General features: G+C 48.2%; 1 protein-coding gene across 1 annotated transcript in view; it reads left to right on the top strand.

Moving 5' to 3' along the window:
* Positions 1–1,567: 1,567 nt before the first annotated feature.
* Positions 1,568–16,021, top strand: part of ARHGAP6 (Rho GTPase activating protein 6) — a 448,084-nt gene continuing 433,630 nt past the window's right edge. Inside the window, exon 1 of the mRNA XM_027054478.2 lies at positions 1,568–3,175. Within this exon, the coding sequence (XP_026910279.1) occupies positions 2,597–3,175 (579 nt within the window). The 5' untranslated portion in view covers positions 1,568–2,596. The remainder of the gene's footprint in view (positions 3,176–16,021) is intronic.

Genomic DNA, 16,021 nt, shown 5'->3' with positions numbered 1-16,021 from the left:
AACCATGGCAGGGTTGCATTTTCAACCCATGGTCATCATAGGGGTTTAGAGAAATAGAATGTATATGAGCCATAAATTACATTTACTCAACCACCTTGAGTTATAAGAGGTCCTATTTTGTGTGACTTTGTTAACCATCTACTCCAAATGCCAAAATCCGATGAAGCGTAACCAATTCCATGCAATGGTATTAGAGACGTTAAGTGTTTTCATTACTAGTGACAAGTTACAGGGTATTGTTGAGTAAGGAAAGGGCAGGCAAGACCCGCCCTCTTTTACTTCCAACAGTGACTTTGACTTGTTTGAGGAGGGAAGAAAGCAAATGCCAACAACCCCCCAAATGTAATGTGGCTTGTGTGATCAGGCAGGGAAGTAGGCGATTTTAAACGCTGTGCCTCTCCATAGCTCACTTAATCGTCAGACAGTGAATGAAAACACTTAAGTCTCAGGGTGCTGAGAGATGGACAGCGGTGAGAGTGCTGGGAAATTCGTAACTCATTCTGTCTTCGGGCAGCAGGTCGGTCAGAAAGTTACCAGAAGGAACTCCTTCGGTGCAGTCTGTCCGCCACATTTACAAAAATGTGTGCATCAGAGATCCTGGGGAATAAAAGAAGTATTCTAAAGTCAAAGTTGGACAATTCTGATATACACGGAACGCTCGTGCCAAACACCTGTAGTTATAAGTTCATTGTAGGTTTTTTTTTCCTTAATGAAAGAAATGGTAAAGGCAAGTCCCCTTTACGTTCGTATACAACTCTTTTCACCGTGAAGTGGTACAAGGGGACTCACGAACACGGTTAGATACAGTACGCAGGCATTTCCAACATTCTTTCTACTCCCCTGCTGAGAAGGTCGTCAGATGCGTTGCAAAACTTAAATGTCACATCACAAAGCCGTCTGAGAGGCGGGAGGCTTGGCGCTTTTTAGATTCCTGGGGTCGGACAGTAGCGGGGAAAAGCTGCTCCCAGACTCGTTTCCAAGTGCGGAACATTGACATCGCCAGCGTTGTCCAGTTTCCCAGGAATGTGGCCGCGGCGCGCTTCGCCCAGAGGCGTCCCAGGGCCGAACCCGGAGAGCTCTCGCGTGTGAGCGCCAATCTCCGCAGCCTCTGAGCTGACGCCGCGTTCGGCGCCTGCCTCCCGCCCGGCCTCACTCACCCCTCCTCCTCGAGTATATTTATACAGGACCCTTACTGGGCCAGGACTCCCACCACCTCCCCATAGTAGGTCCCCAATCTCCAGCCCATTCATTTGCGGCCACTGCTTTGGAACCGAATCTCTAGCCTTCCTTCAACAACAACAAAAGAAAACAAAACACAAAAACAGTAGTGGGTAGAAAAAGGAAGGCATGAGATTTAACTCCAACTTGAGAGCAACCGTCCTGGGCTGCCCATCTGACACCAGTGGGTGGGGTGCAATCTGACACTTCCTTTCCTGTCCAGAAACGTGAGTGGAGCTGGCGCCCCCTCGGTCTGGGGGAGGGGAGACCGAGAGAAGGTCCGCACTTCCGTCCTCACGGCTTTCCCCCCTGGAGACCCGGTATCAGTGGCGAGCTGCGCTCGCGCTCCGCGCCTCCCAGGTTTGGCGCTAGGAAAACTCCACGTTCTGCTTTCTCCTGCTTTTGGCTCCTCCCCAGCTCCAGACCTGGCTTCCGTCCCGCCCACCCCCTTCCCGCTGTCTCTAGCTTGAGCGTGTGGGGACAGCTCCGCTCCTGCGCTGGGCCCACGGCTGGGCTGCGAATATCCAGAGCCCTTCTGCCGTGGGGCTTGGGCGCTCGCCCCTAGGGCTCTCTCCTTAGCTCCCTGAGCGCAGCCAGGAATTCTCTCCCGCCCGTGGCCACTCAGCCCTTGGGAGGCCCTAGGCGCAGCGCGCTCTGGGTCCCCACTTCGTAGCAGGGCTAGCACCTCGCGGGAACCTGGAGTTTGGAGACACACTTGCACCTAGCCAGTCGGAGGAGTGGGCGCAACAGCCAAGTGGAGGCCAGCCGCGCAGCTTCAGGGCCCGGGACACAGCAGCGGTGCAGCCCAGGCGCGGCTCGGGCGCCCAACACCGGAGCCGGAGGAAGTCCCCTTCGCGGCGCGCGGGGGAGCGCGACGGACGCGCCCTGGGCGCACGCCCAGGAGGCCTCCTCCCCAGCCCTCGGGACAGTCCTTAGGGCGCGAGGAGGAGCTTGCTGGAGACTTCGAGGCTGTCCGGAGGAGCCAGCGAGCGGGAGCGCGGCCTCTCCTGCCTCGGCTGGGAAGGGGGAGTGGCGCTGGTGGGCTGGAGTTGGGACTCCAGCGAGCGCCTGACCTTCCTCCTTCTCTTCCTCCCCGCATTCGCGACTCGGGCTCAGGGGGGAAGGTCCTAGCGGCCGCAGGAGGCCACCCGACCTCTTTTCCTAGAAGGCTGGCGATGGATCTTCTGCTTCTGCACCCGCTGGGGCACTTGGAGCGCGCTGGCGGCGCGTGAGCCGGGCACTGCCCTCCACAGCCCTCGGCGAGCCTCGGGCCAGCCCCGCCTGTCAGCCTAGCCTGAGTCCCCTTCCTTTCCCGGCTCCAAATCGCCAGCGTCCCGAGAGCGGGAAGAAGGTGGCCCTCAAGCACAGTCCCGCCGAGATGTCCGCGCAGAGCCTACTCCACAGTGTCTTCTCCTGCTCCTCGCCGGCCTCGGGCGGCGCGGCCTCGGCCAAGGGCTTCTCCAAGAGGAAGCTGCGCCAGACCCGCAGCTTGGACCCGGCCCTGATCGGCGGCTGTGGGGGCGAGGCGGGCGTGGAGGGCAGCTCGCGGGGGGCCCCCGGGGGCCGCCTGTGTTCCGCGCTGCCCCCGGCCGAGGGTCTCAGCCCGCGCTCGGCGTCCTCTCCTCGGGGCCCACACCCCCGGGCCAGCCGACTCCCGCCCCCTAGACCCCTCTGCTCATCCCACTCCACGCCCAGCACCCCTCAGGAGAAGTCGCCGTCTGGCAGCTTCCACTTTGACTATGAGGTCCCTCTGGGTCGCGGCGGCCTCAAGAAGAGCATGGCCTGGGACCTGCCCTCAGTCCTGGCCGGGCCCGGCAGTGGCCGCAGCGCCATCCTCTGCTCCTCGGGGGGTGGCCCCAATGGCATCTTCGCTTCTCCCCGGAGGTGGCTCCAGCAGAGAAAGTTCCAGTCCCCCCCCAACAGCCACAGCCACCCCTACGTTGTATGGAAGTCCGAGGTAGGTAGGGTCCGGCGCTGCGCGTTCTCACGGCCCAAGGCTGGACACCTGGGCAGTTGTTTAATGCCGTTAACACTTACAGAGCCAGGGGCCCGCTGAGAGGTTTCCACCGTGTGGCTGTTCTTTCGCCGATTGAATGATGCCTGGAAATGGGACGTCCCTAGTGGCCACCCATGTGTGTCTTATTAGGACTTCTTGGCTCCACTCTGGAGTAGTGGTGGGAACTGGAGGGAGATACGATGTTCTGCTTTCCTGTTTGTGCTGCAGGCGATCTCCAAGGGTCATCTTACCCCTTCATCCAACGTGGGTGTTTTTCTGAACTCAAATGATCTAATTCCTATGCTCTTGTAAGGATTGGATGTAACGCATTTTGAAATATGTCTGCCATCTGGTTGTTCTACGGAGAATTCAGAAACATTCTGGACGGTGTTGTTGATTATGCGTGGAGGTGTGTGTGTTTGGGTGGTGTAGGGAGTAACTACTAGAATTCTCTAGTTTGGATCTTTTCTTCTCCCTAAAGATCTAATTTCAGAAAACTATGGTAGCGAGTACTAGTTCAATCTAGGAGAAAAAGAATCTCTGCTTCAGGCTATGAAATACCATGGAAACATGCCCCAGTTGCACTAAGGACAACTAGTAGTTCGTGAAATACATGTGAATCAGGAATCCTTAATAAATAGGGAACTCAGAGGGAGCTATTTGGTACCTTTGAAATGTTTGCTGCCTGGAAAGAAGAATGGAGAACAGAGTTCTTGGGAAACTGTGGTTGCTGGGTACTTGGAAAGCAACATGCTTTTAGAGAATAAATAGCAGTTGTTTTAGAAAGGAGCAACTCTGGTCTCTTTCAGTTCACAAATTCTATAGATTTGCCTTGGATCTGTTTCCATAAGGAAAAGGAGATTCCATCAGTTGTAATTAAATATTTTAAAGTGCAGTTAGAATTACAGAAATGAAATGAAATACCATGTAATTGCTAGAGATTTGGACTAAATAAAGGGAACACAACCAAGAAAAACAGTTTGAAAATAGCATCCAAGATCATACCTCTCTCTGTTAACATGAGATAACTATGAAATTTTGGCTTTTAATGGACCGCCTGAGAAAAATCAACAGTATTAATCAGAAATATTAGTATCATATATGAATACAGTATTAGTTATGATGTCAAAGTAACTTGCTGTTGGGTTTGGATGTTGAGTATGGATTACAAAAACTAACAAACATTGCTGACTGTTCTGCCTGTTTTCTTGAGGAAGATAGGCAGTGGAGAGAAAAGTCAAGCCAGAGAACAAGAGATCCTCTCCAAACCAGGAAACTCAGCATTCGAAAGAGTATGAAAAATCTGGATGTTGAATTTCTCTTGGTCTTTAGAAGGGGCTGAATTCGCACTATATATCAGAAGTACGCAGGGGCGCCTGGGTGGCTCAGTCAGTTGAGCTTCCGACTTCGGCCCAGGTCATGATCTCACGGTCTGTGGGTTCAAGCCCCGCGTCGGGCTCTGTGCTGACAGCTCAGAGCCTGGAGCCTGCTCCGGGTTCTGTGTTTGCCTCTCTCTCTGACCCTCCCCCGTTCATGCTCTGTCTCTCTCTGTCTCAAAAATAAGTAAACATTAAAAAAAAAGAAGTATGCATTATCAGAATAATCTGTGTGAGCTGAGAGGAGAGAGAAATGCGAAGGCAAGCCAAGTTCTTGGATTCGATAGCCACCGATGTTCACTTTTAAACCCAACGGCCTCGTTGAGAATGTCTCTGCTTTTCTTAACAACTGTACATACCTGGAATACACAGATGCTGCTGCTGTTATGACCCAAAGGTATTCTAGTGTAGATGATCATGGCCGGTTAGAAATTATCTTCTTAGTCACTGAAATCTCATAATCAACGGACAAGTATCTGAATTGCAGTGATACTGGTGGCTTTTGACTGTTCTGTGCAGTATTTGGGCAGTCTGCAAGGTCATCTACCATGATTTTCCTCTTTGCAATGGTTAAAACTTAGCATGTAGCCATCTAGCGCAAAAGCAACATTTTCTCATAAAATGTGTGTGTGTGTGTGTGTGTAATTTCTTTGTTCTTGAGGCAGACAAGGAGTGGAATGAAGGTTCAAGGCTGGTTTTGTTTAGTAGAGGCCCACATATCCTATCATAACCCCTGGGTCTGGAATTTAATGGCCTAGGTTACCTTTCAAAGGTTTAATGCCCTGGAATCTTCTCAAACAACCAAGGAAATTCATCCAGTTGAGCGCTGCTTGTCCTCACTTGCCAACAAGCTGGATCCTTTCTCCTAAAAGAGAATCTGTATCAATAATGTCAGAAGTCCAACAAATGGACATCTTGCAAGGTTACTTAAAGTGGGCTCTAGAAGAGCATTTTGGTTCTTGTCTTTTCCTGGTTACCCTGGGTTTCTCAGCCTCGGCACTATTCACAGTTGTGGCCAAATGATTCTTTGTGGGAGAGGCTGCCCTGTGCATTGTGGGATGTTTAGTAGCATCCTGGGCCTCTACCCACTAGATGCCAGGAGCACTCTTCTTTACCAGTGTGACAATGACACGTGTCTACAGACACTGCCGAATGTTCCCTGGAGGCCCAAATCGCTCTAGTTGAGAACCACTGCATCCGTGAGTTGAATGTAGCACGTCAAGCCAGCTGCCTGTGCCCACAGAAGTGTTTCAGCTGGCACAAAGTTTCCCTGGGGCTTTTGTCCAATTCCAAACCAGGTGGATCTCTCTCGAGTCATGCATGCGTCCTATGGTTTGTTCAACTATTCTGTTTCTCTTCCCCTGAATCCATAGCCAAACCTGACAATTCACCTTCGTTCAGATTTAGCCAGTGATGGATCACATTTGTTTCTGCTTAGTTCTTTGAGCAGATTCTCTGGTTTTCAACTAAATTGTTCACACAGTGGCCCCCCGCTCCCAAGACTCTCATAAATGCCTGCAGCTCTATGCCTTGTACTCACTCACAGCTCCCAAATGACCATTTTATGGCCTAAAAGCAGGAGGTATTAAACAAAGTCAGTTACAACTCTATTAATATTTCCTTACTATGTGTTTCAGGATCGCTTAAACAAAATCGGATTCATGGGCGTGTGAGGTAGAGTGCCTACTGAGTAAACAAAGGGATAAACCGTGCGTCGTGACGCACAGTTGGTATACGCTTCTCAACTTGTATTCTTAGAGGTCAAACTCTGTCCCTGATTCTGCTCTCAGACAAAGGAGTAAGGTCTCCTTCCAACCCTGGAATTCTCCTAATTCTCATGGATCAGAGCTGGGATTATGCTCATTGCTGACTTGGAGTTTGCCAGCTTTGATAATCCATAAGTAAAATGATCTCTCTCTATCCATGACTTCTTTTCTTCATTCATTCCATAAGCACGTCTTGAGCACACGATTTCTCTAGGCACCAGAAATGCAGGGAGGCTGCCAAATGGTGTTGGCGCTTAAGGACCCCACGGTCTAGTGAGGAGGACAGAGGAGTTGACCAGTAGGTACAGTGCAGAAGGGTCAGCACAATGAGGGACGGGACGGTGCGGGGGGTGATGTGCCATTGTGCTCTGGAGAATTTTGGAAGGCATCACGGTGCAGAGAGCACTTGAACTTGATCTGCAAGGATGCCTAGCATTTAGAAGAAGAAGGGAGGTGGTCCTTTGATGAAAGAGAAAGGAGTGGACATGCAAAGGCACAGAGGTGTTGGTGACGCCAGAGTGTCCACCCAAGAGGGCTCACAGGGGCTCGAGTGCAGCATTTGTCTGGAGGAGGAGGTTGGGAGCTCTGGGGGTTAATGTGTGTAGCAACCACCTGGCTGTCTGTACAGTAACCTAATGAGACCAGAAACCACACACACATTTGGGGGATAATAACTAGCTATGGGCATGGATGCAAATGGCACGAGGGCCAAAGCATATGGCCCGCCCTCCAAAGCACCTCTTGTCATTAAATCTACAGAGAGGTCACAGTACATAAAGTCAAAAGTTTGGGCAGCCTTCCTTATGAAGAGGCCCACTGTGCACCTGTCAGGAGTTTGGGCTCAACATTTTGTGGAGTAGTGGTTCTCGACCTGGAGGCGACTTTGTCCCCCGGGGACATTTGGCAATGTCTGAAGACAGTTTTGGTTGTCACAGCTGGGGGTGGTGATACATTAGTTTCCTATTGCTGCCAGAACAAATTACCCCAGACTTAGTGGCTTAGAGCCACATAAGTTTACTACCTTATAGTTCTGGAGGTCAGAAGTCTGAAATGGGTCTCACGGGGCTAAAGTCATGTTGTTGGCAGGACTGTGTTCTTTCTGAATGCTCTAGGGTCTGTTTCCTTTGCTTTTGCAGTGGCCTCCATCTTCCATATTCAAAGCCAGCCTTGTTGCATCTCTTTGACTCTCTTCCATGGTCATTTCTCCCTCTGACTCTCTTAAGGACCATTGTGGTTGCAGTGGGTTCACCTGGATAATCCAGGCTAATCTCATTATTTTAAGATCAGTTGATGAGCAGCCTTTATTTTTATTTATTTTTTTAAACTTTTTTTAAACTTTAAAAAAAAATTTATCTTTGAGAGAGATAGAGACAGAGTGCGAGCAGGGAGGGGCAGAGAGAGAGGGAGACATAGAATCCGAAGCAGTCTCTAGGCTCCGAGCTGTCACCACAGAGCCAGACGTGGGGCTCGAACCCATGAACCGCGAGATCATGACCTGAGCTGAAGTCGGACCCTTAACCAACGGAGCCACCCAGGCGCCCCGATTAGCAACCTTTAATTCCCCTTTGCCATGTAACCTAACATATTCACAGGTTCCAGAGACTAGGGCGTGGACATCTCCCGTGGGACATTATTCTGGAGGAGGTACCACTGGCATCTAGTCAGGGAGAAGCCAGAGATGCTGCTGATCGTTCTACAACGTACAGGGCAGCTCCACAGCAAAGAATTCTCTGGCCCTCAGTGTTGGGAGTGCCCAGGTAGAGAAACCCTGTGATAGAGAATGGGGGAAACTGGTGATTTTTTAGCACGAGGGTGTGACATGATCAGACATGTGTTTTAGAGAGATCCCTCCGGTGTCCGGGGGGTGGGGGCGGGGGACGATGCCTTAGAGTGAAACATGCAGCGGGGCAGATATTCAGAGGAGGCAGGCATGGGGAAACCATGGCAGGCATCCTACAAACAGATGGGAGTTGGCATATAAACATAATACTTCTGTATTTCTTACTTTGCCATTTTAGCAAATCGTTTTCTTGCATTGTTGAACCGCTGCTAGGTTGTCTCTATAGGCTAGTGGTTCTCCCCTGTGGCTGAGTTTGCGCCCTGAGCACACTTGGCGATAGCTGGCAGCATTTTTGGCTGCAGAGCTGGGGCGGGGGTTGCTACTGGCACCTGGTGGGTAGAGGTCAGTGATGCTGCTGATCGTCCTGAAACATGGAGGATAGCCCGCCACAACAAAGAATTATCCTGCTCAAAATTGCAGTAGCACTGAAGTTGAGGTACCCTGTGTAATGTGCTGCTTTATATAAGAAACGGAGTCCTGGGTTCTGCTTTCCAGTACTATTTTCTCTCATGTGTCTGCCTTCAGTCTCTGTCCTTTTCTTCTTCTTTTCTGCTATATGTCAACCAAGGCTCTGAATTGGAAAAAAAAAAAAAACCCTTTCCAAAAGGTATTGAGGAAAGGAAAAAAATATGGGGCATATATGTGTACAAATATATGTAGGGAAAAATTGAGTGGTAAATATATAATGATGGAAACTGGCATTAAAATTTAAAACGTGGGGAGAGATGAATATTGTGATTAAAAATAGAGGCTCACTGATGTCACCAAAGAGGAAGTAATTCGAGTAAGATGGCTTCAGACATGAAAGTGACAAAGGGCATTTTACAAGGAATTAGGTCTGAAATCAGCATGCCAGAAGAATTTATAAATTAGGAAAACAATTACTCAGCTTTTATATGCTCTCTCTGAGTATCCCTCTGCTAGAATTCATCTCTAAAGCAATTCTGAACTTAAATAGAAAATAATGTGAAGGTAACTCCTCAGATGCCTGGGAATTGAGCTTTCACCAGAATTTAGAGATCTGAGGGTGGGAAAGAGGGATTTTTAGACCCAGGAAGGAGCTCAAGAGACAGACTGCAAGGATTAAGCTCAAATTCAGACATGCTAAGGGCAGAGCTACCCGGAAATTCTTCTGGTATCTCAATATAAACTGCCAAATTTCTGGAAAAAGTCAGCGGCCACAAGCACCTTACACCTTGGCAATCTCTTTTCTATGCCTTCTAAGCACTTCCCCTGCCCACCCCTGCCCCCCGCGTCCCCACCACCGAGTCTCAGTTGCTGCCTGTCCATCTCCAATGTCTCCTCCTGCTCTTCTGTTTCTGTGCTTGCCTTTGTCCGCCCATCTCCATGGTCCTGTGTTTTTCCTTCAAATCATTCTCCCGTGATGATCTCATTCACTCTTGCCACTTGAGCCATCACCCCTCTTGGGGACAGTCGTAACCATGTCTGGCTCTAGTCTTGTGTTTGAGTTGCTGACGTTTTTGATTTCTTCCCGGACATGTGCTCACAGCGTCAGCTGGACTCCTCACATTCCACGTGTCCGAAGCCCAGCAGCTCAGCCCCCTTCCTCGGAGCCGGGTTCACTGCCCACAGGGCGGGTTCTGGCGGGCGCCACTGTTCCTCTGCCCGCGTGCTTTTGCCAGGTTGCAGACACCTCCGGCTCTCCCGTCTTCTCAGAGGAGGCGTCCAGTCCCCTGGTGTTCACTTCTCATCTGCTCCGTTCTAAAAAGGATTTGAAGTGGAATGTATCCCAGTTCCTACGTCTCTCTCTGGCGGTTCCTTCCCATTGCTGCTGCCTAGTCTGGGTCCTCAGTGGCTGTGTCCTCCTGGGTAGCCACCCGCCTTCGCTTTGTCCCTCTTCCCATCTCACTTATGGGCCTTTTACTCCAAAGACACATTGTAATCACGTTAACTTTCTGAGCAAAATCTTTGCTGGGACTCCGTACGTACAGAATGAAATCCAAACTGCCTAAGGCAGTCATTTCAAAGCCTTTTACAGTATAATCTTAGCTTCCTTCCTCCCCTTCCCAGGGAACTCTGGTCCATGGAAGCTAAAGTGGCCACCCAGCCAAGTCATCAAATATTTATCGAATACCGGCTATGCACTTGACGTGGGGGATGTACATGAAACAAACAGGTGTGACCCCTCAAGGTGCTTAGCCTTTTAGGAAAACAATACTTTCAAATAAATAGGTCCCTATACTGTTCAGAATGCTGTGCCGTTACCACTGGAGGACTACTGTAGACAGAACAATGGCCCCCCAAACATCCACATCCCAATTCCCAGAACCCATGGATATGCTACCTTGCATGGCAAAAGGGCCTGTGCAGATGTGATTCAGTTAACAGTTAAGCGTCATGAGGTGGGAGGTGATCTTCAATTACCTGGGTGAGTCAGTGTCATTACAAGAAATGTTGCAAGAGGGAGGCAGGTGGGTTTGAGTCAGAGAAGCAGATATGGGGACAGAATGAGTGAGAGAGGGAAGGACGGACGGTGGGAGAGACGAAGGGAGGGAGGAAGGGGAGGGACAAGTTGGTTTTGAAGATGCTATACTGCTGGCTTTGAAAATGGAGGAAGGAGTCATGTGCCAAGGAATGGAGCAGCCCCTAGAAGCTGAAAAAGGCCAGGAAATAGATTCTCCCCTAGAACCTTCAGAAGGATCTCAGCCCTGCCAACAGCTTTATCTTAGTCCAGTGGGACTTCTGGCCTCCAGAACCGTAACTGTGTGTTGTTTCAAGCTGCAGTGTTTGCGGGAATTTGTTACAGCGGCCATAGGAAACTGATACAAGGATCAAGGGAGTCTGGGATGTTTATGCTGAAACCAGTGGATGAGAAGGCTTTTGCCAAACAAAAAGGAAGGCAGGCGGCACTCTGGCTAGAAGGGACAGCCTGTAGTTCAGAAGGGACATAGTATGTTTCAGGAGCTTCGAGAAATCCAACTGGAATGGAGTATGAGAGTGAGACATGGCTGAGAGTAAGTCTAACTGGTCTTTGAGCTTCATGATACAGATTTTATCATTAAAATTTTTTAATGTTTATTTTTGAGAGACAGAGAGAGAGAGAGAGAGAGAGAGAGAGAGAGAGAATGAATGAATATGCAAGCAAGGGAGAGGCAGAGAGAGAGGGAGACACAGAATCCGAAGCAGGCTCCAGGCTCTGGGCTGTCAGCATGGAGCCGATGCAGGGCTCGAGCCCATGAACTCTGAGATCATGACCCGAGCTGAAGTCGGATGCTTAACCGACTGAGCCACCCAGGCACCCCCAGATTTTATTATTTAATGTACATATTTCTGCAGAGATATCTCTTCTTACTTTGTTTTTGGTCACCTGGTCCCATATATATATCTGAAAAGGCTCCATTTCCACATTTTGCCTCAACCAAATCCCATCTCTGAATAAATAAGCTTTGAGTATGGTACACGTCAAGACAGAATCAGGATTTGCAGAATTGTGCACTCCTTTTTCCATAGTGGGATTCTGATTCTTCCAGTCTGGTGCCGGCATAAGGGAAAGTGTGTTTCATATCAGAATCCAGTCAATGGCAGAGGGAGTCTGTATTCTGACAGCAGTTTGCCAAATCCTGGAGACCCACCTTTGGGGGCACGACATATTGTGTTCTAATAAAATTTACGGCATCCTCTCTGGGCCACTGCCTATGAAAAAGAGAGCAGGACTATAATTGCAACTATGTTACAATACAGCAAAAGAGGCGGAATGTAACGTGTGAAAAAATGAAATTACTCATGACGTTAGCAGGTAAAGAATGATGTTTTCATTAGGTATTAGGGAAATGCAAACCCAACCCACAGTGACGCACCACTTCATACCCACTAGGATGACTGGAATCAGGAGGATAATAACAGGTGTTGGCAAGAATGTCGAGAATTTGAAACTCTTACACACTCCTGGTGACAATGCAAAATGGTGTAGCGGGTTCGAAAAACTTTGGCAGTTTCTCAAAAATTTAAACATAGAGTTCCCATGTGACCCCGTATTTCCACCTCTAGGGCACATACCCAAGGGAGGTGAAAGTATGTCCATGCAAAAACTTGTACGTGAATATTCATAGCATCATTATTCATTCATAATAGGCAAAATGGTGGAAGTAACCAAGCGCCCATCAGTAGATGAATGGATAAACAAAGTGTGGTCTACAATGCAAGATTTAAAAAAAAATTTTTTTTAATGTTTATTTATTTTTGACAGAGAGAGAGAGAGAGAGAGAGCGAGAGAGAGAGCGAGCATGAACAGGGGAGGAGCAGAGAGAGAGGGAGACACAGAATCCGAAGCAGGCTCCAGGCTCCGAGCTGTCCGCACAGAGCCCAACGCGGGGCTCGAACTCACAGACCGTGAGATCATGACCTGAGCCGAAGTCGGATGCTCAACCGACTGAGCCACCCAGGCGCCCCTACAATGCAAGATTATTCAGCAATAAAAAGGCATGAAGTACTGATAGATGCTACAACATGGATGAATCTTGGAAACATGCTAAGTGAAAGAAGCTAGTCACAAAGGGCCACATATTATATGATTCTGTTTATATGAAATGTCCAGAGTAGGCAAATCTAGACAGACAGAAAATAGATTAGTGGGTGCCAGAGGCTGGCAGTAGCGAGGGGTGGGGAGTGACTGCCAATGGCTACTGGGTTTCTTTTTGGGATGTTGAAAAGGTTTTGGAACTAGATAGAGGTGATGGTTGCACAACCTGGTCGAATTCCCTAAAAATTGCCGAGTTGTGCGCTGTAAAAGGATGAATTTTACAGTATGTGAATTTTAATGTCAATTAAAAAAGAATGGTGTTTGTAGCTTTTAGAAAATATACCAACATTGTTACTATGTCATCTTTTCAAGAAAACATAAGCATAAATGAGGAGCAGAGTCATGCAGTTGGCCTAGGCCTAATGTATATTAAATGCTGTCCTTGGAGACGCAATGGAAGAATCGACAGCCAGGCTGGGATTTTCTGAGATTGGTTACCGTGGAGATTCTGTGTCCTGATTATTAGGCCTTGAAAGCAAGCGATTAAAAAGGTTGTTTTTCACAACACACAGGGACTTTGAAAACGACCTATAATCTTGAAAAACTGTCCAGCCATATGACACTAGAACTATTAAGTAGCCAAAGATTTTCAGGAGCCATTAGCATTAAAAGCAGCTTGAGAGACCACCCATCAAGTGATGTGCTGATGAACCCAGGAAGAGGCTGAGCCCGGAATAGTCATGTCCGTGGAGGAACTGGAAGTGAATTGAGTGGGATGGCCCGCGGGTCAAGGAAAAGGGCACGTTTTCGTTTTTGTATACCTGGACAGCTCATCGAAACAGGTGAATCCCTACCACCTATAGGAGCCGAAGTGTGAATAAGCATTGGGTCAGTGCTTGCGCTGCTGACAGTTTCATCTCTCAGGGGTTGAGAAAGTAGGCAGGCTGATACTCTGAGACCTAAATGCAAGTGGGGAAAGGGAAACAGCAGCTTTAGGTAACAACAGCCACGTTGCCTCGGGCTTTGTTGTAACAAGGCCTCTGCTCTGGCTACTAATTTGGTCCAGAGAAATCCCGAAATGGGCTACCCGGTTTTCTGGCTTTTGAGCAAAGTATCACTACTCACATTGAAGTTTCCAATGGATTCCCTGCGCGCTTATTTTAGTTAACAGGTGTTGATGATAATGATAAGTGAAACAACTATGAGTATTTATGAAGTGCTCAGCAATCTTTTGTTATTACAGCAATTCTCTGGGATGATCGTATCGGCATTTATTTTGTATGCGAGGGCACTGAGACTCCGATTAAGAGGTAGCCACGCTCAGTCGGAGATGAAATGAAGTGAATGGGTTAGAGCTGGACTCTGAACCACACCGCCTGGGTCCAGATCCCAGCTCTGCCTTGCAACCTTAAGGAAATTACAAAGCGTATTTCTGCCTCAGTTTCCTCGTCTGTCCGATGGTGATCAAGTTGATGAACCTCCAGGGGTTTTTGTGAGGACCTCATGACTTAGTTACTTGCAAAGTGCCCAGCACATAGGAAGTACTAAAAGTTGCTGAGGAGAACAAGATTAAATAAATGGAAGATGTGTCCAGGCAACGGAGGTAGGACTTGGATTAAAATATTACTTTAGTGAAAAGTATGTATTCTGCACCTACTGCATGCCGCGAAGCTTGGTCTTTCCACCGTGGCAATTGAAGAGGGCTCAGGTGATCACCAGGTGGATTTGCTATAACCCAACATGACAACAGGCCCAGGGGTAATAACCTTCATTCCCACGCTCTCGTCATAGTAGCTTCATCGCGTCCGTCACTTTGTGTTTGAAGAATACGTAGGATGTTGGCAACTGGATGGCTCCCAGTCCAGCCCTGCCTCTCTGGGTGGTAAGCGGCAGGCTGCTTTCTCACCTCAAGCCTGATGTTTTTCTCACCTCCTCAAACCACTATGGCCACGTGAGAGCCAGCTGACTTCTTTTCGTGGTTCATCTTGCCAACATCTTTCCAGGCAAACGAGGCAGCATCTCTAAATTGTGGTTACACCATCTACATTCAGATGCTTTTGCCCCCCTTGAATTCTAACTGTAACTTGCGTTAACATTTCTAGATTGACTTCAGAAGTCTGGGAGCAAAACAGAATCTTAGGAGGGGAGAAGTTTTGAAAAGTTTTCTATGTAGTCTGGGCATCCATCTGATACTTAAATCCTATCTATGGCTTCCCCAGTCTGTGTCCAGACCCCCCCGCCCCAGATGAAGACCTTCACAGTTCTGCCTTTAGATTCTGATGGAAATGGAAATCCTTCCTGAAATTGTGTTAAAAACCAGCCTCCCTGGTACTTTTACCATGCTACAAATGAATTCTGCCTCTCCTGTTCTGCAAGTAATCGCCAGTATTGTATTATCCTCATTGGGAAAGAAGTACAGGTTGGCTTGCTTTCTTTCTCAGTGTCAACACAAAGTTTGCTCGTATTGTCTTTTTGGCAGATAAGAATTGTGCATATATCAAACCATAACTGGAGGATATATTGACCCAAATTGGAGGATACTATTGACCCAAAGTTATCTTGCAAACTACTTATAGAAATCCAGGATTAGGGGGCACCTGGGTGGCTCAGTCAGTTGAGCACCTGACTCTTGATTTTGATTTTGGCTCAGGTCACGATCCCAGGATCATGGGATTGAGTCCTGCATTGGGCTCTGCACCGAGCTTGGAACCTGCTTAAGATTCTCACTCCTCCTCTGTTTCCCCCCCACCCCCCACCGCCAACACGTTTGCATGTGCGCTCTCTCCCTCTCTCTCTCTCTGTAACAACAACAACAAAAAATCCAGGATTAGAACTTGCTGTGTCCAGGTTTTTGCTGCTAGATCCAGTGTGTCAGGTTTCTTCTTTTCGTGATTTATAGGTGAGTTCAAAGACAGGTGCAGTTTTCATATTCCATCACAGAGTATTGTTGTGGGTCTTTCAGCAAGCCCCCAAAGAGGTGTGTTAAATCTGGATTCCAATGTTAATGTGTTGTCAGAGTGTATTTGTCAAAATGCCAAGAAAATAAGCAGGAAAGGCGATACAGAGATGGTAAGCCCACTCGAAGGTCAACAAGTCCGATATGGGTCTCAGACTAACTTCAGAAGCACCGAGTTGTGAACTCAGCAAATAGATAGTCATTCTGCTGCAGTGGCATCTTTTAACTTATCTTTAATAATCTTTTAATTTATAATTATACTGGAAATACATTACTTTTCCTTATATAGCTGAGAGCACACTGTTAAAGATTGGTAAAATGTTATGGAAGTGATCAAATATTTAGGTTCTTGTTCAGGGTTCTTTTAGTGGAAATAGGTTATTCAGAGT

This window comes from Acinonyx jubatus, chromosome X (assembly GCF_027475565.1).
Source record: "Acinonyx jubatus isolate Ajub_Pintada_27869175 chromosome X, VMU_Ajub_asm_v1.0, whole genome shotgun sequence".
NCBI lineage: Eukaryota > Metazoa > Chordata > Mammalia > Carnivora > Felidae > Acinonyx > Acinonyx jubatus.
This window is presented reverse-complemented; position numbering and strand designations above follow the sequence as displayed.